General features: G+C 39.9%; 4 protein-coding genes across 10 annotated transcripts; 2 read left to right on the top strand and 2 right to left on the bottom strand.

Annotated features, from left to right (window-relative positions):
- Positions 1–49: 49 nt before the first annotated feature.
- Positions 50–18,163, top strand: gish (casein kinase I gish). 7 transcript variants are annotated; one of them, XM_011304269.1, is made up of 10 exons: positions 50–1,686; positions 8,983–9,023; positions 9,412–9,481; positions 9,727–9,875; positions 9,997–10,231; positions 10,338–10,657; positions 11,351–11,441; positions 12,441–12,541; positions 13,398–13,504; positions 14,815–18,163. In XM_011304269.1, the coding sequence occupies exons 1-10, from the start codon at positions 1,449–1,451 to the stop codon at positions 14,864–14,866; spliced, it is 1,404 nt and encodes a 467-aa protein (XP_011302571.1). In that variant the 5' UTR covers positions 50–1,448; the 3' UTR covers positions 14,867–18,163. The 7 variants fall into 7 exon arrangements, with proteins under 7 accessions (XP_011302571.1, XP_011302568.1, XP_011302570.1 ...); XM_011304266.1 differs by having other exon boundaries at positions 51–1,686; positions 9,709–9,875; positions 11,351–11,431; positions 12,416–12,541; positions 14,797–18,163; XM_011304268.1 differs by having other exon boundaries at positions 51–1,686; positions 9,709–9,875.
- Mat89Ba (nucleolar protein 6 Mat89Ba) lies at positions 17,332–22,773 on the bottom strand. Its single transcript, XM_011304270.1, has 2 exons — positions 19,405–22,773; positions 17,332–19,256 (listed from the first exon to the last, which is right to left on the bottom strand). The coding sequence occupies exons 1-2, from the start codon at positions 22,627–22,629 to the stop codon at positions 19,011–19,013; spliced, it is 3,471 nt and encodes a 1,156-aa protein (XP_011302572.1). The 5' UTR covers positions 22,630–22,773; the 3' UTR covers positions 17,332–19,010.
- Positions 22,774–22,820: 47 nt separating this feature from the next.
- On the top strand, positions 22,821–24,412 carry Stoml2 (stomatin like 2). Its single transcript, XM_011304258.1, has 5 exons — positions 22,821–22,970; positions 23,068–23,193; positions 23,271–23,667; positions 23,761–23,916; positions 23,987–24,412. Exons 1-5 carry the CDS (start codon positions 22,923–22,925, stop codon positions 24,403–24,405), a joined length of 1,146 nt encoding a protein of 381 aa, XP_011302560.1. The 5' UTR covers positions 22,821–22,922; the 3' UTR covers positions 24,406–24,412.
- Positions 24,413–24,433: 21 nt separating this feature from the next.
- LOC105266262 (protein KRTCAP2 homolog) lies at positions 24,434–25,455 on the bottom strand. The gene is made up of 3 exons (XM_011304256.1): positions 25,308–25,455; positions 24,916–25,134; positions 24,434–24,851 (listed from the first exon to the last, which is right to left on the bottom strand). Exons 1-3 carry the CDS (start codon positions 25,309–25,311, stop codon positions 24,679–24,681), a joined length of 396 nt encoding a protein of 131 aa, XP_011302558.1. The 5' UTR covers positions 25,312–25,455; the 3' UTR covers positions 24,434–24,678.
- Positions 25,456–25,610: the final 155 nt, after the last annotated feature.

Raw genomic sequence — 25,610 nt, 5'->3', positions numbered from 1 at the left:
AAAAAAAATTCATCCAATGTACATCGAGATCCGCTCCCAACCGTTTTACCCGTGTCGGCCAAAGTGGCCAAGTTGGTGTAGCCCGTTGGTGAAGCCAAAGTGTTTCTCTTGTGGTCGTGGGCCACGGGGTGGTGCCCAAAAAAAAAAAATAAATACCAGTGAATAAATCCCATAATGTCCTAACACGAACAATCCAAACCCACCAATCGTGTAAATTAATCGTCTAACAGATCCACCAAAAAGTATTTTCAGTGGATTAATGAGGGAGACATAAAAACATCTCTATCTTTTGGCCCCCCCTCTACCATCAGTTGTCGTTCAAGTTGGCTACCGTTTGGTGTCGCAAGGATAACCGAGGGAAGGTGGACGATTGGTTTTTCACTGCCAAACTGGCAATGTGAAAATAATACTATTGTTTTCATCGCTTTATTAATCCCCGGGTTCAATGCACCGTGGAAACGAGTTTTATCCCGTTGATTCCTGCATCGTTGGATAAAACTCCTGGAGGGGTTTCTTTTTTTTTTAATTCACTCTGGAGGTATTGTCGACGTCTGTACGCAGTTGCAGAGAAGAAATAAGTGGTAAAAGTGGTGGAGCAAAAGGAGATACTGTTGTGGGGAGAAGTTGCGTCGAGGGATTGAGGGAAAATAAAAGTGATTTACTGGACCTGGCGATGATCCATAATGGTTGTATGGGGGTACACCCTGGCCGAAGACGGGTCCACAGTCGGGGATACTCTGGACAGTGACTGAGGTTCGTGTTTGCTCCTTCATTGAGCTTCTCAACCGGCCGGGTTGATAATATAAACCGGTTGTATATTTTTTAAACGTTTTGTATGAATTTTTTTTTTCGGTTCAATTCACTCAATTCCTCTCTAGTTTCATTTCCCGTCCACTTTTTTTTATTTTTATTACTCTCCATGTCAATAATTCATTCCTGTTCTCCCTGAGGCAAGTGTTATGAGGGCGAGCGCCCCATTCTGACATACAACCTGAGCTGGTAACCATTGACAATTACCTCGTACATTATTTGTCTCATTGTTGAGGTGGAAAAGTTAAAACAACGAGGAATTGAAGTTGTGGGGGTTGATGGGGTTTACTTTGTCTCTTTTGGGTTGTGCCTTGTGAGTGCTGGAACATGATAGAGTGCTGGTGAAGGATTAATTTAATCTGTGCCTATTACTGAATCGGGAGTGCCGTTTTACGTTGGGAAATTCCACTGAGAACAGGGTAGACAGGTGATTGCTCCAGTGAGTTTTCACCCTTTGACCCTGAAACCAAATAATTGCCAACAAAATGGGGATCACATACCCAATGTACAGCAGCTACTGCCACTACTGACAGATTTTTAAGTTAGGGAGGTACAGGTGTTGTAATAGAATTGTAATAGTGTTGGTTCTGGTTCTCGATAAAAAGGTGGACCAGGAGGGCATTATTTTGCCAATTAAAATGCAGAAACGCGACGGTAGGGAGACACGAGGTGACAAGGATATGAGCAGAGGTGGTGACAGAGAACGTGAACAGGAAGCTGCCAAGAGAGCATCCAGGGGAAGTGGTAATGCAACTAGATCCAATATGCATACGTCCAGGCATAGTGTCACCTCCACCTCGGGTATCCTCATGGTTGGACCCAACTTTAGAGTTGGAAAGAAAATTGGCTGTGGTAACTTCGGAGAACTTCGACTCGGTGAGTCACTCATTCTTTATTCAAATCCCTTTTTAATGATTCGGCAAAATAAAATACAGGAAATTCTCTGATTCCCCCGAAAATTACCCCTCACTATGATAACAAATGTATTCCATTGCCTTGGAGCATTATTATTGTCCTTTTGATATTCTCACTCATCCGGAAAAATCGCATGACCTTTTTCATTTGGGTTATAGCGGAACGTCTTGAGTAAACAAAACGAATCATCTAGATCTCGATAATAAGAGTGAATGGAGTATTTCCGTCCCTTGATTTAATTCGGACAATTCCCCTTTATCACAAAAATCTTATCTCTGTACCCACTAGGGATAATAAATTCGTCGAAAACCGAAATGAGAAAATGAAAGTGGACATTCATGATTTGGAAATTATTGCGCCGACAGGTAGTCTCTTCTGAAAAATTTACCCAGGAATCTATAAAAATTATTGAATTTATTTTAACACTTAAACGATAACAAACAGAATTCATAAAATCCAATAAATTATCAATCCTTCGATCTCCATAAATTTCCATACCATCTCGTATTTGCATGGACCCCAACAAATCAGGTTTTAATCTCCTCATACATCAATAAGTACCCAGTATAACTAGTATATCGATCAGAATATTTCTAAAATAAGACTCATCTCCAGGGGTGAAGAGAAAATTCCCCATGAAAACCGTGAGAACAAAACAAAAACAACGAAAATAAAATCTCTCTCCAGCGAAAAATTATGATAAAAGAATAATAACAATAGAAAATTATTTTAAAAAGCCCAACACAAGTTGATAAATTATCCCAATAATCATTCGACATAACAACAGAAAAAGATATATCCCTTTTTAATGCTGCGCCGTTGAAAATGGAGACATGAAATGGAGATGTAAATGAAAAATGAATCTAGAAACTGCACGATAAAATGCTCGCTCATAACGTGTCTATACTTGTTATCAGCTGATTTTATCAGTGCGCGCAATGCTCATCGCTGTTATCTCCAGATCACGTATACTCTACTCACTCAAAACTAGTGATCACGTCAAAAAGTTATTGATTAACAAAAGTCAAAGAATAACTAAACAAAAATATTTCATAAACACCCATGCGCAACTGGAGTTACTCATAAATTCTCATCACGAGACGTTCGACAAATATAACTTCAGACAGGCATAAGAATATTAAACGGATAAATACTTCGTACACAAGTATTGTCCCCGTGATGAGAAGGTGAGAATATACCGATGAATTATCGAAACGGAATTCGAGCTACAGCTGCGTGCACACTCATGAAAGACCACTAATTACGAGGGGAAACATTTTCATTAATAATAATTCAATGAATACTCAAACACACGGAAGGTAGCAAAAACCGACCCCAAAAAAAGGGGGGAAAAAGCGTTGCAATTTGCAACATTGGGAATTAAACCTCAATTACTCGATAAAAATAATGCTACCTCGTAAAATGACGAGTAATGTATATTTTCAACCTAAAAGTGTTGATGTGGAAAACTTATTTACAATTCCCCGGTGAAAATAGATATCACGACTGAGACATTCTATGCTTAGTTGAATTGGTGGTTTGATAACAGAATCAAGATAATAGTTATTTCTCTTATGGACGGGTAAATGTGTGGGTAACAAGAGAAAAGTGGCTGGGACTTCCTTCAGAAAACGGGTCTCCTCCTTCGTCCTCGGTGCGAAACGAGTCGAGACAACCAAATACCTCTTTCCAACAGTAACTCACGTTAGTGTACATGAATTCCAGGCACACCACCTGGCTCATACCCTTCTTTTCACTCAACTGCATCCATGACTCTCATTCTTTCTCTCCAATTCTCTGGGGCTTGTTTACGTTAGTCGTGAACGATCGTCAGGTGCAAATGGTTTTCAGTTTAAAATTATAGCTCCATTGAGTGGGGCTCCAGGGGTAAGGACAGGGGCATCCAGGAAAATTAAACAGCAAGTTGTAGACAAGGGGAAATAGGAAAGGACGTAGTTTAATGATGCAGCGCAATGGCCTCGGGCGTGGACAATTTAAACCGAGTGCAAGGTCTCGTCGACGATGAGACGTCTGGCTCGACGACAAAATTCGTTATTTGGATCGAGAAGAATTATGAAAATTGGTGGACGAGAATTCTCGACGGTTTAAGCTCTTCAAAATTCAAGTCAATCTTCTCGTTTTTTTTTTTCGGGGGAGATTTTTTTCCTGTTATTTATTCTGCTCTCTTGTTAACACAGGATAACACCGGATGGGGAAGTACGAGATTTCAGAGCTATCGAGTTCAGGTACTGAGATGTTGAGTGAATGAGGAGAGGGGGACTTCCGGTTGGTCGCAACAGAAGGGCAACGAAAAAAAAAAATGGAGAACTAGAGGACTCCGAGGGGATCGAATCGATTGGTCTCTGCTTTTCAACTTTCCCACGGCTCCCTCCTCTTCAGCCATCCTTTTTGTCGATCCAGAAGTGAAGAAATCGAGTGACACGTGTGCAATTGAATTTTTGACGGGTTCTAGGCGGTCAGCTGGTCTCGAGGGTTGACATTACTGGGACAAATGGGTACATGGAGATGCTGGAGATTCACTTTCTGAACTGACAACTCTCTCTTAGCTGTAAAAACTTGGGGGCTGACGTCACTCGCTCTAATCAAAGAAGTTTCACCTTCTTTTGTGCTGAATACATTTTTAGTAACTCGACTGGTCGTTTCTACAGGCATCTACAGGCATTTTTGAACATTCAGAGACAGGTTGCTACCTGTCTCGTTGGATAGTGACTCACATCGTGCCATCGCGATGACAGAGGTGAAATGACCCCTCGAATCCAGTGGCGCCGGATTTTTTTTTTCTCCTATTGAATATTCTCGGAGTTTATTTCGCATTATTTCAGTTAGACGGTTGAATTTCCTTTTATCAATTTTCTAAATTAATCATGGAAGCTATATTTTCGCCTGTTGATTTCTCCGTCCCTGGATTTATCATCGATATTTTTTATTAAAATCGATAACACCGACTATTCCATGACGATTGAAGTATTATCGAGTGAGATAAAACCGAGGAGAAAGAATGAGTTTTATCCCAAGACTCGATGACACTTGGTAGGGAGCACAAGAGTTGGCCAGTGGTTGAACGAAGGTCGGGGTCTCATTGGAATATTCTCATTGGAGTTCACTTTACCCATTTAAATCCATCGGTATCGAGGAGTCGCGATTGATTTTTATTTTTTCATCAAACACTCGATGCGAAGAGATGGAAAATCGAAAGAATAAGGAATAAAAAATTTTATGAATGAATGGCAGTGCCGGATTGAAATTCTCTAGGCATCCATCCTCCGTTTCTTTATTTCAGTTTCTGGCAAATAATTAATCGATACTGCCGCCGCGATGTCGGTTGAACGACTCGGAGTTTCCAATTCCCTTCAACTACCGTATCCCATCTTAGTCAAGTAAATGACTAAATTGGATCGTAACCACTTTACTCCACCGCCCGTGACGCTAATTATCATGTGATTGCGGATTATAGATTTAAACCGAAGAGGACGATCTTATCTCCAATCTTCCAGTGAATTCTCTGCGAATTCCAGATGGCACAGGAGAAACGGCGAAAATCTCACCGGAAAAGCGAATTGCGTGGGCAAATTAATGAAAATTAATGAGAATGAGAATGAGAGTGGATACGTAATCAAGAGTCAGCAAAGCTACACCAGTGGCAAATGTCAAAAATAGAATTTTTCATATTTTTCTTCTTTCGCTGGGTGTATTTTTTCGAATAATCCGAGTGATATCTGGGAGGCCAGGCCACAAACAAAAACAGTCGTCACTGTTGCTGTGCTGTAGTCACGTGTATAGAAATGCATAATTATTTTTTACCCGGAGTATTCGCCCGATAGCCTCCGTACCCTGACCTACATTTACACACCGGGCCTCTTGGTAATACCGACAATGAAATTGTCCACCTTTAACTTGAGTGAGGCCAGAAAAATGTGCGACACACTCGATCGTCTCACTAATATTATAATAATTTTGCCATCTGCCACTCGCGTAATGCCTCGATATTTTCGTGAATATTTAGCGAATTAAAATATTTTCATTATAACATTTCGATGGGTTTATGGATTTTTTTATTATTACAGAATAAAATTTGAAACCGCCACCGAGAGTGGCATTGCCTCCATGGCACTTGCCCTCTCAAAAATTTATTCACTGACTCCTGCCAAATTGCCGTGACAATTCCACATCGATTGTTCATTTGAATTTTTCCCGCTCCCCCCGTGTATTCATTGAATAATTGACAACAGCTAGATGCATTGAGGGAATTACTCGTGTCATGAATGACATTATGTGGATTATATTGTCTCCAATTCTCCGGGAGACTTTGCAGTTGTAAATACCTTTCTCAGTAAAATTTATTGCAAATTATGTGAGAGAAAAAAATGATATAAAATAGGAGAAGGAAAAATACATGAACAGGGATGTCCAGGGGTGAATAAATGGAGGGTGAAGGCAAGACAAGATGCTTGGAGAGGAAAATCACAGAGTGCTTGGGTAAACTCGGCATCGCGTGCATCTATCGATCCGCAACTGGCCTACTCCCATACATCCTCACCCTCTCTCACCCTCTCTCACCCACTCTCTTATCTATTTATTCTCTCCCTTGCTCCTACTCATTTGTGGATATTAGAATGTATCTCAGTGTACAAGAGGTGTTTCAGCCGCCCTTTCACGACTTCTCACTCTCACTATCAACTCGCTCTATCCCCCATTGACATCCCTTGTCTGCCACCAGAGCTGCCCTCTCGCCAACCCTTCCTCCTGCCTTCACCATCACCGTTATCACCGCATCGGTTTCCACTTAAAGATCTTCAACAATTTTTAACCCCACCCCATTGTTTTCATTTTCCCATTCTCCACAAAAATTATAATATCGAAGAAAATTCAAATCCTGGCACGACTTCTCTTTAAAAATCCAATTCGTTGAATTTTAGTCGAGAATTTCTCCATTCTGTGAATGTCAGGAAGAAAAAAAATGTTTAACAGTAGGTGCCCAGTAGTAAAACTCTGTTTATTCGTACGTTACGTGAGGGGTTGAAAAAAATGTGGGCCATTAAACTCATTTCACAAGTTTGAAATATTCCAACAGCTTGAAAACACGTGAAGCCCCGAGTAAATCCATCTCCATGAAGCCCCAGTTCTATTTATTTCCCCAACAGTCGTAAATATCGAATGTTACGTTATTAACTCATTACGCAATCAGAATTAATGCACGATGAATTTCTAGTGCAGTGCCACTGTCTACCCAATGATTAGACAATAATTAATTAAAATAATATCGTTTCCCCGTAAACTCATCAGTCGTTGAAAGGTGTTTAACTGCGATATTAGTTGCATAACTGAATGATTGATCAATTACAATTAAAATTCAATATTCTCCCACCGTAAAATTAATATCCCGCACCTGTAACTTCACCACCAACTTGGATTATCCGAACAAGCTGAATCACCTCGTCGGCATTATCCCCCTGAATTCAAGTGGATTGGAGCGAGTCGGAAGTCATTTCGATTTGCCACCATCCTGGAATAGATGAGGTCGCACGTGAAACTATCGATACCACAACGCCCGCAAATTCAGGGACTATACCAGGGGTGAGTTTGTTCAGGGAGAGTGCTATTACTATTTAACCAGGAGGTGCTCTAGAATGCCCCCACGGAGGTGCAGAGACATTGCAATGAATAAAAGGTCCTTTATACCACCACCGAAGTTGCCATCCGTGAAGGGTGTGACACCGATATATCCACCCTATCCCACCGGTTCTGATCTATATATTAATCATGAGGAAGACATTCTCGAGACAATTTTCCCCCGAAACTCGTGTACACCCTGGGGACATTGAAACATTCATATTGACTCCGTAAAACCGGCTAGGACCAGAGGAGAAAACAAATCGAAATATCTTGGGGAGACTAATGAGAGAGCCAACAAAACTTGATTAATCCCAGGGGAAACAGCCATTCTCTCGGTAAAAAATAAGAACTGTGCAGTTTCCTTCATCAAGACCTTTAGATAATAAATATACCCTCGACCCTGCAGTCAGCGGTGACAATAAAATCCGATAGCCAACACCAGACGAAAAACAAACCACTGGTGTATACCTGCGATAATAAAAATAAGACAAAAAAAAAAATGGAAAAGCGTTATGCATCGATGGTATATCCGGATGGTGGATGTATCGTGTGATGCATGCACATTGTTATAGATATACCGTTGGTACGCTCTCGCGCGTTTTTTATTAGATTAAATATTAGCGCATGTGACCGTGAAACCTTTCGATCACGAGGTCGAGAATTTTAACTGGCTTCTGGTATTCTTGATTCTCCATCATCTTCATTACCTGCATCATCCTCACGTTTGCTTCATTGCTGGTCAATAATTCGGTGTCATGATATATTCATGGGTGAAAAATTTTAAAAACCCGGAGGAAATAAAAAAGAACCGGAAAATTCAGGGCCGAACACCTGGAAGGAGCATTAACGGCGGGAAGACCTGGCCACTTGGTAACAACGGACGTGTCATTGACTCCCAGCGTCCGTATAAATGTGTTACCAGGCGAGACTGAATAGGGAATCCTTCAGGTGACTTCCCAATGGCTGTTTGAAAATAATGAACAAGACCCAAATAAATTCTATAAAAAAATAGTCCCAGCTCTGTCTCTGTCTCCGTCTCATCGTTCAACCTATTCCTCATTTTTGCTCTGCCCTTTTTTTACATTTCTTTTATTTCTTTTTGAGAAATCCCTGGGATCGAGTTTAGTAGGCACGTGAGGTATTTTCAGTCTGGCCTAGTTTATCGTTAGACTGTACGCGGTCGATCGAAAGCACGACCCGCACCATGGCGCAGACCAAGTGTGACTAAATCGTATTCACGCACAACTCAATTTTTAATATTACCCTTGTCAATACCAAGTGCATGAGTCCAACAGTTGATACGATGATTCACGAGGGAATTATTGATGGCGTACGCATGGCAACGGTACACGCACTTGGAAGTTGTAAATTTTAGTCGTTACTGAGAAGAAGTTGATGGAGAGACTAGACTAGATACTCGACGTTGACCACTGATTATTTATTATTCCCTGATGCTTCCCCGGGAGTATCAGCATGAGACAATGAATTCATTGTATGAGAATTGAAATAGCTGTTGACTTCTTGTAACATGATAATGAAGTTTGATGCATTCTCTCACACCTCATTTCTCATTTTATTCTTTAGGCAGTCTCTAATGTTGAATTCATCTTCGTTATTTTACAGGGAAGAATCTCTACAATAATGAGCACGTGGCAATTAAAATGGTGAGTACATATCATTGTTGACACTCGAGATTGTTGAGGGAAAAGCAATCTGCACTTTATATACAAGGGAAAGTAATACCACGCGAGACTCTTTCACCCGGTTGTTGTTTCAACTCTTGACGTAACACTGAAACTTTGATACTTTTAATAGAAAAATGGTAAGGCCATCAGACACCTGTTATAAACCGAGGCAATTACTCTATAGTCTATTATATCATTCCTGGAATTAGTCAAGTTTCTCCCAGTGAGCTTTTGAGACAGCCCGTGGGGTAAAACTCGAGTGGCCACCAGAGTTTGATGAATTAAAATTCCAGAGTGCAAATTGCTTTACACTATTAATGAGATAATTGTCCACAACTGAGCCACTGGATATTTGAATTGTTTTCAGGAACCAATGAAGTCAAAGGCGCCACAGCTCCACTTAGAGTATAGGTTTTATAAATTATTAGGTACCCATGGTGAGTACTCATTGCACATATTCTTTTCTCGCTTGTTTCACGCTCACAAGTACCGTGAAAGTCCTCGTTTCAATCGATTTTTCCATAAAAATTATGATTCGAGAACAAGTGGAGGTTGAAACAAGGGCGAAACGCCATTATTTATCAGCTTCAGCTACTGATTATTGTCATTACACCGAAAAAGGCATATTAAAAAACGCATTATATACGACGATTCATTGGTACAGTCCATAACACGCATATAGAAGGTGTACCGGAGGTGTACTACTTTGGCCCATGCGGAAAATATAATGCCCTGGTAATGGAGCTCCTTGGACCCAGTCTTGAAGACCTATTTGACCTGTGTGGGAGAAAATTCACCCTTAAAACCGTTCTCAACATAGCAACCCAACTCGTAAGTCTCATTTTATTTTTACCGATTTCGAGATAAACAGTGAGAGTGTCACTGGCCCTTTGTCTTCTCTCGTGACTCATAAATAATTGTCAATGGTTGTTATTTTTTTATTTCCCTCCAGCTCCATAGGATAGAATACGTACACAGCCGGCATCTGATTTATCGCGATGTCAAGCCCGAGAATTTTCTCATCGGACGGAATACGACAAAGAGGGAGAAGATTATTCATATCATCGATTTCGGATTGGCCAAAGAATACATAGACTTGGAAACTAATAAACATATACCGTACCGGGAACACAAGAGTCTCACTGGAACAGCGCGTTATATGAGTATTAATACTCATCTGGGGAAAGGTATGATTTCATTTTTCCATTAATCTGGATCGTTGAATCTCTCACAAGTAGATTTGAGTAAAATATTGACAATTGTTAATGGAAATTGGTGATTGGTTTAATACAGAGCAAAGTAGGCGAGACGATCTTGAGGCACTTGGACACATGTTCATGTACTTTCTTCGAGGTAGCTTACCCTGGCAGGGTCTCAAAGCCGATACGCTCAAAGAACGTTACCAAAAAATTGGTGATACAAAGCGTGCAACACCAATCGAGGTACTGTGCGACGGTCATCCCGAGGAAATGGCCACATACTTACGCTACGTGAGAAGATTGGATTTTTTTGAGACACCTGACTACGAGTACCTGAGAAAACTCTTCCAGGATCTTTACGAGAGAAGGGGCTTTGTCAATGACGGCGAATTCGATTGGACGGGTAAAACCATGGTGGGTTCAGATTAATTGAATTAAAATAAATAAATTAAATGTGATTGAATGGTGATGCTGCACTGCATGCTCTATCAATAATTCATAGTCAAATTCTGAGTGAAATAAAACTAACACAACCGAGAATCCTGGAGATAATGGCGTTTCTTATTCATCATCAGTACTGGGTACTGTAAAGCTGGCTTATTAATCTTTGAATTTTGCATGCTGCTCTATATCTATTCTCTAGCCCGACAACTTTGTACAGCTTCGGGCATTGAGGGACGCCGCACCCTCTCATATTGGAAAAACTAAGTCTGACAAGGTTCGTCACCCACCGGAACCGCAAATTCAACCATCATTATGTTTTTTCTATTCACTCACTTCCCCCACTTGTTCAACCTGCATTCAATTTCTCATAATTCACACCATGAGTCATATCCCTCCATTTTTTTTTTTGCTCCATCCAATTTCTCGCAGCTGTGAAGAGTGCATAAAAATTCTCAATCCGAACGCACCAGTCTCAGTTGTTTGAACAAATATTATTACTAGTAGTTGATACTCATGCTTCATGTCCGTATTTAATAGTGTACACCCTGAAAATAATCACCAGAAACTTGACGTTACCGCTGACGTTCAAGTACGTTATAAATCAGCTTGGCAAAAATAATGACACACTGTTCCGGAATATATCGCATCTTCTCTGCATTACAGTCGACTCCTGTTGGATCCATGCAGACAGGACACGAGATCGTCATGTCGCCGAATCGAGATCGACATCCTGGTGCATACAAGGTAACAGGAAGTCTCAGTCTATATTATTTCCTAAGCATGGTCGTGTACAGTTAAAAGAGAACTATTTTTTTTTTCTGTTACTCAAGTAACCGCATGTACCTTGCAGTTTGTGAAAGCAATGAAAACACATGGTAATCATGAATCGGTTTAATAATATTGTCAGTGATTTTTCCATTTCAAAGTCCCAACGGTGATGCAAATCGAGTGTAAAGCCAAAAAAACATTCAATTTTATAAATACACAACTTTAATTTCTGTTGACTGGCACAACAAACGTGGATTAACGTGACAACAATCAATAGGATTACGATGATTTCGAGGAGGATGTGGTTCTGATACTGGATGAAGTACGCGTTGAGTTGCAAGGACGATACGTAAGCCTCACGAAGTGAAAACAAAAGTCAAATCAATGAGATAATGCTCTAAAAATCATGGCATCACGTAGTCCGCTCGATCATATTATTCAACAAATACGGTAGATTAATTCTCGCCAGCGTATGCACCACATTAGTTTACGGTAGTTTATTACAGTCGACATAAAGCTCAATTGTTAATGGCCAGGCACTCGTTCAAAGTCTCATTGCGCAGGCTGAGAGGAAAAACAGTACCAGTATCGTTTAATTAATCACTCCCTCAAAGCGGTGAACATCTCAGTTCAACCACACGAGGTATTTCACGCCAAATGAGTCAACCCCTAAAAAATTCATGCCGATTAATTCAATGATAAATACCCGGCAAATCTTTAAAGCTCTCCGAAATCGATTATCGATTTACGAGGAAGTGCGGGCAAACGGTTGACTGATTTCGTCTGAAATTCTTCGCAATCATGAAAAAAATCAAAGCATACACATCTGTGGTGTTGTGCAATCATCTTGTGTTAATGATTCCCCCTCGATACTCGAAACCAAAAAAATTGATTATGAGATGACAGAGTTTTGACTAACAAAATACGCTATATCCAACAATGTCCCGCTTGTTCCTCCAGGAAGTGGCAGGTGGTGGGGTGGGAGGCGGGGGCGGTAAGGGGGTGGGAGCAAGTTGGCCAGAGACTGTGAAGCAATCGGGTGCTGGTGGTACTTTGACGCCTGCCGACAGACATGGCTCCGTTCAGGTGAGTGAACCCGCATCTTCCTCTCCCCCTGAATAACAGAAAAAGAAAAACCAACGAAATAGCAATAAAAAAAATATATTTCTCAATCACTTGGCAATTACCGTCTGCACAACGTGCAACCCTGATTTTCGTTCATGTGGCATTTACTGCTCTTTTGAAGTTTCATTTTATTGATGACGCGAACGGTATTGTTTGAGCGTGATCAGGATTTAATAGTTGAATTTCTTTTTAGTCACGGCATCATCGGATTATGGTCAGTCCACGTTATTTTTTTTGGTTTCCTCCTTTCTCCCATCCCACCCCCCCAGCCCTCCACATTGTGATTGCCTCCTCGTGTTTATCATTAATGCCGCATGCTAGTCTCTGCGATGTTATTTTTTTTTATTCAATTAATATTTATCCTCTCTGGGTAATTAGCATACACTAACTGGCGTATCAGCTGTTGCAAGTATTATTCCCGTTTCAAGTACTGTGTGGATATCGTGTATATCGTTGAATTAAAGTCCAAACGTCTTCACGGTTCAATGGCCGTCTCACTCTATTATGTATACACTCATTATCAATCACTCTCAGATGTGTATTCTAGGTATAAACTTCGATGTACTCTGCTGTGTTTTTTTTTTTTGTAATAAATGATTGATGTCTCAGGTGTCTAATGCACTCAGCAGAGAGTCTCTGAGACAGTGAACCCTCTTGTTTCATTTATATCTTATGCTGTAGTTGATTAATTGAGTTTAATTATTTTTTATTGCTCTATTTATTCGATTTGCTCTTCCAGTTCTTCCTAGTCTATAACTCGATATTGGCCAAGTTTGAAATACATTTATGTAATGGATGGTGTATTTGATTGATCTAGGTGGTGTCTTCGACGAACGGAGAATTGGCAAACGACGATCCAACCGCAGGACACTCAAACACACCAATAACCGCACCACAAGAAGTCGAGATGATCGATGAAACCAAGTTAGTACCAAATTTTGATGACATTAGGATGTTTGTCCTTAATGCATGTTTAATTGGGTATGGATAATAAATTAGTGAGTGCATTTCTCGCTCGTTATTCTCTGATGATCATTTAATTTTCATCAGTCAGTCTACTTCGAACTCCAGCACGATCTAGTGAATTGTCTTCTCTTTCATTAATCATCCTCTTCACACTTATCTTAATTATTACTGTTAACCATTACTTGCAGCATCGGTATTCCATCGAAACGATTAAAAACGTGTCCTCGCTGCAGAAAAATTAAGTCAAGTTCGCACAGAGCGGTTATTGCACTTGTCGATAAAACACCACGTCCTGATGAATTTGTCTAACCACGTGATCCTCTGATTTTCCAATATAAACTAAACGCTCGTCGACGGAGGAAGCTGCATCGCTAGCACCACGTGAGGACGGTTAAAATAAATACGCGTCATTTGGTTTGGCCTATATAAGATATAAACTTCAACGTCGGGGGCGAACATTTTCTTGTAAGACATTCCCTTGAAATCAACTCCATTGTTATAAAGTTGAAAATGTCGAAATTCTCTCAATGTCTGAGAGCAAGAACCGGCGATGCAACTTGCCAAATCGGAACTTCTTTTCATCTTTTGAAAAGAAACGGTTGAATGTCATTTCTGTGATTTTTTTTTTATTAGACTATATACTTTGATATCCAATGTAATTCCTACAGAAATTTATCATTCCGAAGTCGATAATGTCAAGATTTATGTTAAGATTTCTCTAGTACATGCGAATAAAAAGATTGAGTGTAGTGTCAGGCGTGTGGTAATGCCGCTTAAACATTTTCCACTTTTAGCAAATAGCGATAATTCGCGGCGTGAATTAACCGCGCATAAAACGTTCAACTTAATAGATTGTAATAAATGATAATTTCATGCAAATTTGCAATGGTTTCAAAGTTGAAAGAAAAATTTCTCTCAGAGTGAAAAGATTGAGTTTTCTAATGCGCGCAGTGATGCAGCTTGAAAAATCAGAGCATCTTTTCAAGTAGCAGCAATAAAGCCCCGAGATAGCTCCACTCGGAAGAACTTTCATATCCCATTCTTTTCAAATACACAAACCCAACCCCTGGCATCACTCTCACTTCACTCGAGCCATGCACGACGTTTTCATCAGGCATGTTTCAATCCAGCTGACTCTTTGTCCAACTCCATCTCTATATAAATTACTGTGACAATTGCAGAATCTAGAGAATAAACAATAAATAAATAAAAACAAGGAGATAATTCGAAGCGATTCTAAGTCCTATTAGTGTTTGCTTCATTTCCAGATGCTGCTGCTTTTTCAAACGAAAGAAGAAAAAAAGTGGAAGGCAGAAATGACTGTCTTTTACTGTTGGTCTTGGCGACACGGTACAGTGTGCGGGTAATAGTGCTGGTGGAAATGGAGGTAGAAATGTTGGAGTTGCTAGGCATAGTAAACGGGACAATGGAGATGCCGATGGAGCTGGTGATCGAGAACGAGAAGTGATTAAACTACTCGGTGACTTCAGTCGATCAGCCTCCAGAGACTCGGTACTCCAGACAACTGTCACGGCAACACCAACAACTACGTCACCACCGTTGTCCAATTGATGTAACTCAAGTGTTTTTTTTTATAACTATTAACAGCTGATGAACAAAACGAAGGGAGAGAATAAGCATAACTGCACCACCAACCACACCCATTAATATTACCACTACAGCTGTTATTCTATTGGTATGATTATTGATTATCATTATTATTAGGTCATTATCATCGGAGTCTGTCAATGTCGTGTACATGCAACGTGCAACATCGCATTGACCGAGAGAGTGAAAGAGTGAACTATATTTTGTGGTGAAAGAAGTTAATGGGCAGTAAGAAACGCCGGAATTACGTGAACAATTTAGATAGAATTGAGCTGTTTTGAAATCTCGAACTTTCGCATTTTCAGTTTATTCATCCCTATTCGTCCATTTGTTTTTAATGTGGACAATAAAAGGTCACAGCTGTGCGAGTGTTTTTTTTTTCTTCGTTTGATTAGAAGCTCATTGATTTCGTATGATTGCTTTGTTCATTGCCAATTAATATAATTGATGATGTCTTCGTACTGAAATTACACCATTTTGGATATTCCCTGGGGGTTTTAAGTGGTTCTTTAATAATTGTATATATGTTTGGCACTGAAGGAAGTTTTTAAGCTTATTACCTCTCGATATGTAAATCGTGAGAATACCTGGAGCAAGCAGTAGTTGACAATATACTTGCTAGGTAGAATCAGACGAAAATTTATGAAGCACTCATTAAATTTCTAGCTCAGCGATCTTATTAACGAAGAACTTATTAGAATTGTAATATCCGCCGTGGGTGCCCTATCCAATTGTACACAGCAATCGCATTGACCTAAAGACAACCTATGACAGAACGTTTTTATGTACTTATAGTTGCTATTCCGAAATAACTTGGGTAAATAAATTATGGAAATAAAATGTATTTTTTCGTGGTTATATGCTTGATGCTGGAGTCTGTCGTGGGATGTCTTGTTATCATTGTACAGCCATGAACAGCTGATTTTAATGAAAATATGGGAGATATAGTTGATGATACAATTTAATATGAATTATCTTACTGTCTGCGCCCTAGGATCCGATGATGCCAATTTGACGTTCCGTTTATTCCGAATCGATGATGAATACATTTATCTACGATCATCTGAATTTATTGCTCTAACAATTGAAAATATTGAATGATTCTGTTCATTCGCGACACCGAGTGAAATTTTTGATTATCGCAATCCACTCCTTGAATGTGTAGAAATAAAATGCAATGATGTATTTATTTTTTGCAGAGCATTTTTTTTGTGATGAGCAATAATTTCACTCGTTAATTCGCGAAGACAAAGAGTGATGAGGGAATTGTTATGTGATTGGAAGAGCTATAAATTAATTCTTCCTGATGGAAAAACAATTATCGCCCAGGAATGATCTCTGATCGGGGTACAGGTGTTTCCACCTAAAATTCACAGCTCCAATTTGCGTAGGCAATCGTGTGGAGCGAATGGGGGTGTTGAACATCATACAATTGCGCAATTGCAAGTTATCAATGAACAAATCACTGGTATTTTCGTTCTCGTAATTGATGGCGTATGACAACAATGAATATGATGAAACAACAAGGCAACTTTTATAATTTGTTTATCTAGATAAGGTAGTAATATGGATTAATGATTTTCAATTGTTTTTCAACATTGAAACACGACTGACTGCTGGCTAGGTACGGTTGTGATTATCATTTGTCATTTGGGGTGTTGTATTTTTTCCGGGGAATTATTTCGTTACTTCATCAGCTTAAACTGCGCAATTATTTTTCTAAGAAGTATAACGAGTCATTCGAGAGATTGAATGATTGATTATCAGCCAGAGTATTCTAGTATTCATCAAGCACATCGCCATTCATCAGCTGTTTTAATAGGATTATCTTTTTTTTTTTGTAGTTCCTCTTTCACTTTGTCAGTAGGAGTCCGCGCATTTTTAAAATATACTGTTTTTTGGGCCCAGCTTATGGAATAATAAATCCGTGTACATGCCTTTCTATAAAATTCATCATCCCATTCTGCACTTTCTATTGGTGCAGGAGATTATCGATAAGTCGGTTGATTCGATTTTCCCAATGACAAAAACTCATACAGATGGGGATAATTGATGCGTGATTAAGACCAAGTAATGAAACTTGAGCTTGTTTTAATTATAACGAAAATATTTCTATGATTTTTTACCTAATTAATATGTTGGAGGTGATCCAAATGGAATAGTGTGACACTCTGTTATCGCGATTGTCACGTTTGGAATTTGTAATTATCGTATCAGTCAATTTTACATCTAAACGAATAACCGTGAAACCAAACCATCAATTGGGGGGATAAAGTCTTTGTGATCATTACATGAGTGAAAAAAAAAATGGGGATGTTTGTTTTAATCGTGTATTAATTGTACATAATCTACATTTTCGAGAAAGTTAACGTCGAAGGGAGGAGAAATAGAGAGGCCGAAACAATGAACTTCGGACGATGAAAAACCGTCTTGACTTAACAATGGACGACTAATTAATTTAATAATAGCTAAAAATTCAAATAAATACAATTTATCAATGCCAAAAAGAAAAGTTCCCTAGCCTGCGCTGGTAAATTCACTGTCGCTTAAACGGAATTAATTCGAGCCAATCTCATAATTAGCTCTGATCTCCCTGTAAAACCAAAATCATGCAGACGAAGCGTAAAATCATCAGAGTATAAATTTTATTTCTAAATTCTAAGAGCAAAAAATATTGAAATGTTATCATGGAAGATATTCGCATCTGTACATTTGTAGAAGTATTAGAGGATGTAGAACTGTTCGCAGCTTAGAACAATACAAAAAAAATTAGAGTTCCAATGAGCCAGGATGGCACAGGATTAGTCGAAAACGGCATTGTGGTTATTCAAAATGAACAAGAAAATTAATCTCTTGTGATGACATAAGATACCTTGAGTTTTCTCTGTTTCACCGATAAATTTTATACTCGCAAAGAAAAAGACGATGAATATACAAAACACCTGTACTGCCCGCATAATTAATTTAGTTGACTGTTAAAGAAGAATACTAACAAAAAAAAAAAAAAAACAAGATCGAGCACTGAAAGTACGCCTCGTCCTCTTCCCAGCCCGATCTCAATCCCATTTTAAGATTGCACTAAGGAATTCACAACTAGTGACATTTACATTACAGAAAGGATTTAAAAAATGATACGTAAGAAAATGATTAATTTAATGTTATTCAATTTAATGTACATAAAGTGTTTTAATGAATAATTATCGCTATTCAGTGATTTACGAATGTGGCTAGAGATGATGAGGAATATTTAGTGAATATACATTAAGGATTAATAAATGAGAAAAATAATTTTTGCGAGTGATTGAGAGTGGTCTGCATAATCTGCACGAAAGAAATGTAAGACTGCTTTTAAAAACACCGGACCATCCTGAAGAATTAAGTACTGTTAGTCCGTACATTTTACATTTTCTAGTGTTACATCATTATTTGTGATTCGTACGTCCCTCTATTTTCATTTATACCCTCCGCTAGATCCAATTAATTTTACAACAATTATTCCTCCCCCAACGGCGTGCATCTATCCATTTCATTTACCCAGGGCTGCGCTTAAGTTAACAATATCAATAATTTAAGCTGTGATTCAATTTTATTTCTCATTATCATTAAATCGTAATCTCATTACCTAAGTAATTGACATTTTCTTTTCATATACTACCGATATTCATTTACAAATGAAAATAAATAATGGATAAATCAATGATCGCGTGAATGTTTAAATTGTAAATATGAAACACATTGTGTCACGTGCTTATATCAAGTAAAGAATAAGAAAAAATATCGTTATGAATATTTGGCATTTATTTTCTATCTCAAAAATTCATTCCTCTGAGTTATAAAAATACATAAGTCGTATTATTTAATTCAATTTAATGTTTTTTGACTGTACATCGATATTCTCAACGAGACCGTGACCAAGGAGTGAAAAATCCTCTATCATTGCAGGAACATTCAGCACAAGTTTCCCAGAGCCATCGATTCTCCTGCAATTCACATTAGGGACTTTGAACTCTCTTTTTTCCAGCTCTGTGGGCTTCATCAGTACACCTATCACAGAACCCCCGTACGTGTCGTGAAAGAACAACGCGAATGCTCCATAGTTGTTCTGCAAAATTAAAGGCCAATAGATTTTTCGAAATTACGTCCACCCAGAAAAACATAGAAATAATAAAAACGAAACTACAACAAAACGATCAACAAAAATCGAGTAGATAAATAAAAATATCAGTGAGACATAAATCCCCAGAACTTACTCTCAATTCCTCCAGATATTTATCCACAGGATTAAATCCAATGATGGGAATTGTGACATTAGGATGTGGTTTATAAGGACGTCGTTTGCTCTGAGGAAGGCTGCCATCAAGATCGAGGGCCTGGGGTCTCCTCGCATTCAATTCCGCTTTGACATGAATAAGAATATCGTACCCACCCGTGGTGGGCCTGAACATGGGTTCCCAGACTATGAAGGAGCTCTCAAACAACTCCCTCTCGACAAGCTTGAGGACTTCCTTAGCAAGGGAGGCAACCCTATTGAGAACGAGAATCGAAGGACTAACACCCGTCCATATAGATTTGTTGTGGTCGTAAGGGGTGGAAATGAAGAGAGGCGGAAGTGTTTCTCTGGTCTCTCCGAAGTGATTCTCCACGGCGACAACTTCCTCTCTGGTCATTTCCCCGTTGAAATTAACGATCACAGGATCAGTGCTCCAGGCTTCTCGTGCGAAAAACTGCAAGATCCTGATGAATGCAGTCTGCGGGATTTGAGCGGGCTTGTAGGGATCTGGATTGAGGTACATGGCTGCCACCAGGAGTTCGACAACAATTTCTGGAAAATGAGAGGCATCGAGAAGATGTGCCGACAGCCATCTCTTCACCAAACAGCACGTGGGCCCAAACGAGGGCTGCTGAGAGTGCAGTCCATGGAGTGCACCATTCAACTTAGGAAGATGAAATAGATGATTCTCCAGTGAAATTGATTCTTCATTATCCCTGTACTTTATTACACCGTCCTCCCCCATCTGTTGCTTCATCAAAGCTATCTCACGTTGATGTGCCACACTCAGACGAAAAACAAATCCATCCTTGAGGATATCCACGTAATTGCAATTTCCCTTTGCCCTGAGACCCAGTGACTTACGAACGCACTCAGCTATTTGAATGTGAAAGGCTGTTTTTGTCATTCTTACCGCTTCGAGCTCATCAGGCCACTTTCCACTGGCAGAGAGTTGAATGACTCCTTCAATCGCACGAGCTGAAGTCGGAGCTTTTTCAAGGCTGGCCGTTTCCTTCAGGAGAAGGCAATTCTCACCTTCCTCTGTGTCTTCATCTGCTTTGTAACCAGTTGCCAGTGGGGGGAATACATCAGTGTATCTGAACACTGGACTGATCCCCTGCACTCCAGTAATCGATAATGGGAGCTCTGTCAACCCTGTCAACTCCTTCTCCAGGGAGTTGAAGACCTGCAGAGTTTGGAGCGTCGCCTCTTCTCCAGTTCCATACGGAAATTTTATGAGCTTCGTCTTCCTATACTTGAGGAACTCGTCGATCTGATCTCCAGCGTAGAAGTACTCGGATTTAGAAATATCCAATTGCGACTTCAATAGAAACATAACAATTTGTTTGGTGATCATTCGTTTCTCGGAGATGGTAGTGGACTTGTTCCAGACGACAGCCTCGCAGATGGAGCCATCCTGGAACCGCCTAAGCTCTGATTTGTTCCCCCAGAGCTTTCGGAAATCAGCGGCTTCAGGGGCATTGGCCTCAGGCCCCTTATCAAGTATATTGAAACAAAACTCTGGATTCAATTGGAATCCAATGAAGATTCTGTTGAGATGAGAGGGAATTTTTTCTGTCAACTCCCACTCCTTGTAGTCTTCTGGTTTGACGTATAATTGAGACACCCGTCGACCCAGGCCCTTCTTCAAGATATTCACTATGAGATTGATTACATGAGATCGTTTGTGCACCCCGAGGTCTACCTTCTTCTCATCAGGAACCCCATCAAGGAGTTTCTTGAGGCCCTCAACATCATGAAAACATACAAAGTGATCGAAAATTGAGTAAAATGGCAATCGTCTCATGAATAAAACCTGAAAGCTGTTGATGCTGGCGTTGTCGAGGGACTTGACAGCCACCTCTGCCTCACTGCGAATCCAAAGGTAATTATCAATCGATATATTAGCTGCCAAGTTGTGATGACCAGTGGAATCGAGGAATACACAGTCGTAATATTTCTGGTACTCACTGACTCGAGATTTAGCCTCGAGGTCTGGACACATTGTGATGCCAGTCTCAGACCAATTTGTCTGCACCAAATTATTCCATACGTTCCTGACAATCTGATAACTACTCATGAATGTATTAAGCCTCTTCTCGTACAGCAGATGCAGTACGTACATCATCAGGATGTGACCGTTAAATCCCTCGTATGATTTCTCTGGTTGACGTTGGAAAAGCCAGATCTTCAATAGAATAATCCCATCCCTCAGGTTTGGGTACTCCTTCAGGACCTTCGAGGCTCGAGTGTTGGTCTCCCCCATCGTGAGGTCGTGCAGAATATTGGAATTGTAATGAGGAGTCGGGGGGAGTGCTGAGACCTCCGAGGGATCGTTATTTGAATTGAAAAACCAGTTCGGTCGGACTGAGTTCTTCTCTGGAGAGAATCTGGAGAGTTTGAAGCTGCCCTTCTCCGCTGCTATATGAATGTGAACCGTCACTCTTTTTCCAAGAGCTCCAGAGGGAATTATCTTCAGTTTCGGCATGTAACTCTCTCCAAAGAACTTCTTTCTCTCGATAAGAGAGTCGGAGAGATTCGCAGCGATGTATGAGAGATAAATCGATCGCTTTCTCATATATCTGTAGTCCTGGTAATCATGTTTCTGGAATAAAGCCGAGGGCATCTCCACCATGACGTCTACGATTACATCGGGGCCTACTGTAGTATTCACAGTGTAGGAACCGATTGGAGATATGTTCGAGGGCTTCAGAAATCTGTAGGTTCCCTTCTGATTAATCGGGACATCGAGGTCAGGCACTTCTATTTCTAATTTTTTCAGAGATTTCTTCCTCGTCAATTCTCGTTCTTTCGTCTCTGAAATTGATCTGATATTCTTCTTCAATTCAATAAACCACGTGTCAAACAATTTTTTATATTTATCCTTTAATTTAACTTCAGTCAATATCTCTTCGATTTGGAGTCTGAAGAGATTCGAGTGGAACAGATTCTCGGTTTCTCGTAGTTGAGATAATTCTTCAGCTGTTGGCGGCTTGTACAATTCATTATTCTTTTTTATTCTTTTCTTCTTATTCTGGTGGGAGTCCTCGTCGTCCCGAGGACGTTTTCTCACAAATTCTCCAGGTTCGAATGAATCATCTTCATCAAAACTATTTTCTGATTGATTCCCTTCGTCGGAATCCAAAATATCTTCGGATGCACTGTCATTTTCTGACTCTTCTAATTCTAAGCTCTTGACTTTCATCTTATTCGATCTCACAGATTGATTAATTTGTTTAAAGTATTTTGTTGAGGTATTTAATTTTTTTATCTCATGTTTTCACGGGTAAATCATGAAATGGGGGTTAGGAAATCAACGCGACGAGGGAAACAACACGTGGAGTACTGGATTTTGTTAGGTTTCTGTTGTACCGATTCCTCCTGATCTTCATTGAACAATCACGATTATAGTGGAGAGGAAAAGAAACCGTAACTTCCACCGGCATCAGGAATTTCCGATAATAATTATTCGTGCAGTGTGAAAAAAAAAGTTGCGAGATGTTGAGCAGGACGAGGCTCTTGACGAGGAATTTGGGAGTTCTTCGGGTGAGTTCCCGTTGTTTGAAAAATCCCTGGAGAATCAGGGACGCACAACATAACCTGGAATTGTTGAGATTAGAAGAAATATTTGTGATAATTTCAGAATTCTGCGATGTACCCTGAACCCGGTATGACAACCCCAATACTTTGGTCTTTGTATCCAGTTCAAGTGAGACACAAAGCCAGTACTCCACTCAACACGATTTTCATGTTCGTGCCCCAGCAAGAGGTGCGTTAATTACCTTAATGATTAAATAAATGAGAAATTGATTGATTTCTTCGAGTCTAACGACAAAATGTTGACAGGCTTGGATAGTCGAGAGAATGGGAAAGTTCCACAGAATCCTGGATCCGGGCTTTAACGTGTTATTTCCAATAATTGACAAAGTTAAATACGTTCAGAGTCTCAAGGAAATAGCTATCGACGTGCCAAAACAGAGTGCAATCACGTCCGATAACGTGACCCTCGATATCGATGGTGTTCTCTACCTCAGGATAAATGATCCATACCTGACATCTTATGGAGTGGAGGATCCAGAATTCGCGATAATTCAGTTGGCACAGACGACGATGAGATCGGAACTGGGTAAAATATCGTTAGACAATGTATTTAGGGAACGTGAAGGACTCAACGTTAATATTGTGGCGAGTATAAACAAGGCCAGCGAGGTCTGGGGAATTACGTGTCTCCGATACGAAATTCGTAAGCTCTATATTTAATTATTCTCCAATCCAATTTTAATTGGTACAATTTTTTTAATCTGAAAATGATTATTTTATGGTCATTGACTTGAAGGTGATATTAGACTGCCGGCGAGAGTTCAGGAGGCCATGCAGTCGCAGGTGGAGGCGGAGAGGAAGAAGAGGGCTGCAATCCTCGAGTCTGAGGGAGTCAGGACAGCTGATATAAACGTGGCTGAGGGAAAACGACAGGCTAGAATTCTCGCTTCAGGTATAAAATACTACACTGGTTGATATTTCCTGGAATTTGAGTCGTTTCATATTTTTTATTGCTTGATCAGAGGCTGACAAATTAGAAAAAATCAATCAAGCCCAGGGTGAGGCAACAGCTCTACTGGCGGTGGCCGAAGCTCGTGCCAAGGGCCTGCAAATAGTGGCAGATTCTCTCGGTCTTCAAGACGGTAAAAATGCAGCCTCCTTGAGCATAGCTGAGCAGTACGTCAAGGCATTCAACAAACTGGCCAAGACAAACAACACTTTGATACTTCCAAGCAACGTAGGAGACGTCTCGGGTCTCGTCGCCCAAGCTCTGTCGATATACAAGCAAATTCTCCCTCCAAATTCATCCAACGGCTCTTCCTCTCAATACGACACGAAGAGTTTGCCCGAACGTAGTGAAGCTGACGAAGTTTACGAATATTTCAGTGACAAGGAAGAGGCGGAGAAACATAGAGACACCAACAAAGCGCGTAAATCGTAAAAAAAATTTTTTGGTTCTTTCACCTTTTTTTGTTAAAAAAAATGATTTATTTAAATTACATGATTATTCATTCCATTCGTTTACGATTAGGCTACCCTTTCTGGAATTAATTCTTCGATAAAGGAAAATGCAATTTCCATATAAAAATGTTTCCGTTTGCAGATTCTGAATTCATGTCTGTTTTTTCAGATAAAATTCAAATGGAAGTCAGATATTTTTGAGCTATTATTTTCGCATGAAGTTAATGGAGATATTCAATGAATTTTTCACGAATTATTTTCGTTTTTTCGTATGAAGCATAGCTGCTGCACTAGGTGTTGAGTAAGTCTCCTGAGAAATACGATTGATGTAGTAAAGTGCTACCATGGAGAATAAAAAACATGTGGTCGTGGAGACTCGGTGAACCAGTCCCGAGGCGATCAATGAGACCATTAGAGAGATGAAGACTGAAATGTTGAGTAGATTAAATACTTTTAAAAAATGTATTTACCCTAAAAACTCAAGGCAAACCTTCTGGGAAGAGTTTCATCTGGAAAGCTTTTCCGAAGACTGTGGACTCGAGATTACCAAGTGCTGTGAGGGTCAGTATAAATAACATGGAGCCAATATAGCCCCCAAGGATCGTGTGAAGCTGTGAGGATGCAAGCCACCCTTTGTACATTTGCATTCCAGAGAATAAAATTATTGTGAGGATGAGAGAGAGGACGAAGGAAACTCCACTCGTCACAGCTGAAACAGAAGAATATTAATTGAGTATTTTATCGGAATAATTCAGTGAAAGGCCGGGTGTTGAGGTTAGAACGTCTGACAGGTGTTTTTCATTAAAATCTGTCGAAATTAATCGGAAAGCTTTCTCCAAAGAACGACGAAAGCATCCAATAATTGTTAATTGAAGTATTTACCCATTATTTATTTAGCAATGACAGCTAGTAAATAGGAAGTAAATATAAATTCCAAGTTGACGTTTTTTTTTCGTATTTACCGACCAGAAAAACTGCAACTGATCGATACTCGAACAGTCAAACAACTTCAGACCAGTCAGTTCTGTCGGTTTGAGAGACCCCAGCGGCATTGTAGTACTGCACCCCAGGAGAGGGAAAGCACACCACGCAATACTGGGGTGTCCATCAAGTCGACGGGATGAATTTTATTTTTTGCGATATGAATGCTCTTTGTTTTTTATTTGTTTAACTGAAATTTAGCCG

The sequence above is a fragment of the Fopius arisanus genome, unplaced genomic scaffold, assembly GCF_000806365.1.
Source record: "Fopius arisanus strain USDA-PBARC FA_bdor unplaced genomic scaffold, ASM80636v1 scaffold00037, whole genome shotgun sequence".
In the NCBI taxonomy this organism is placed as follows: Eukaryota; Metazoa; Arthropoda; class Insecta; order Hymenoptera; family Braconidae; genus Fopius; species Fopius arisanus.
Note: the sequence above shows the minus strand (reverse complement) of the source record. Positions and strands in the feature narration are given on the sequence as shown.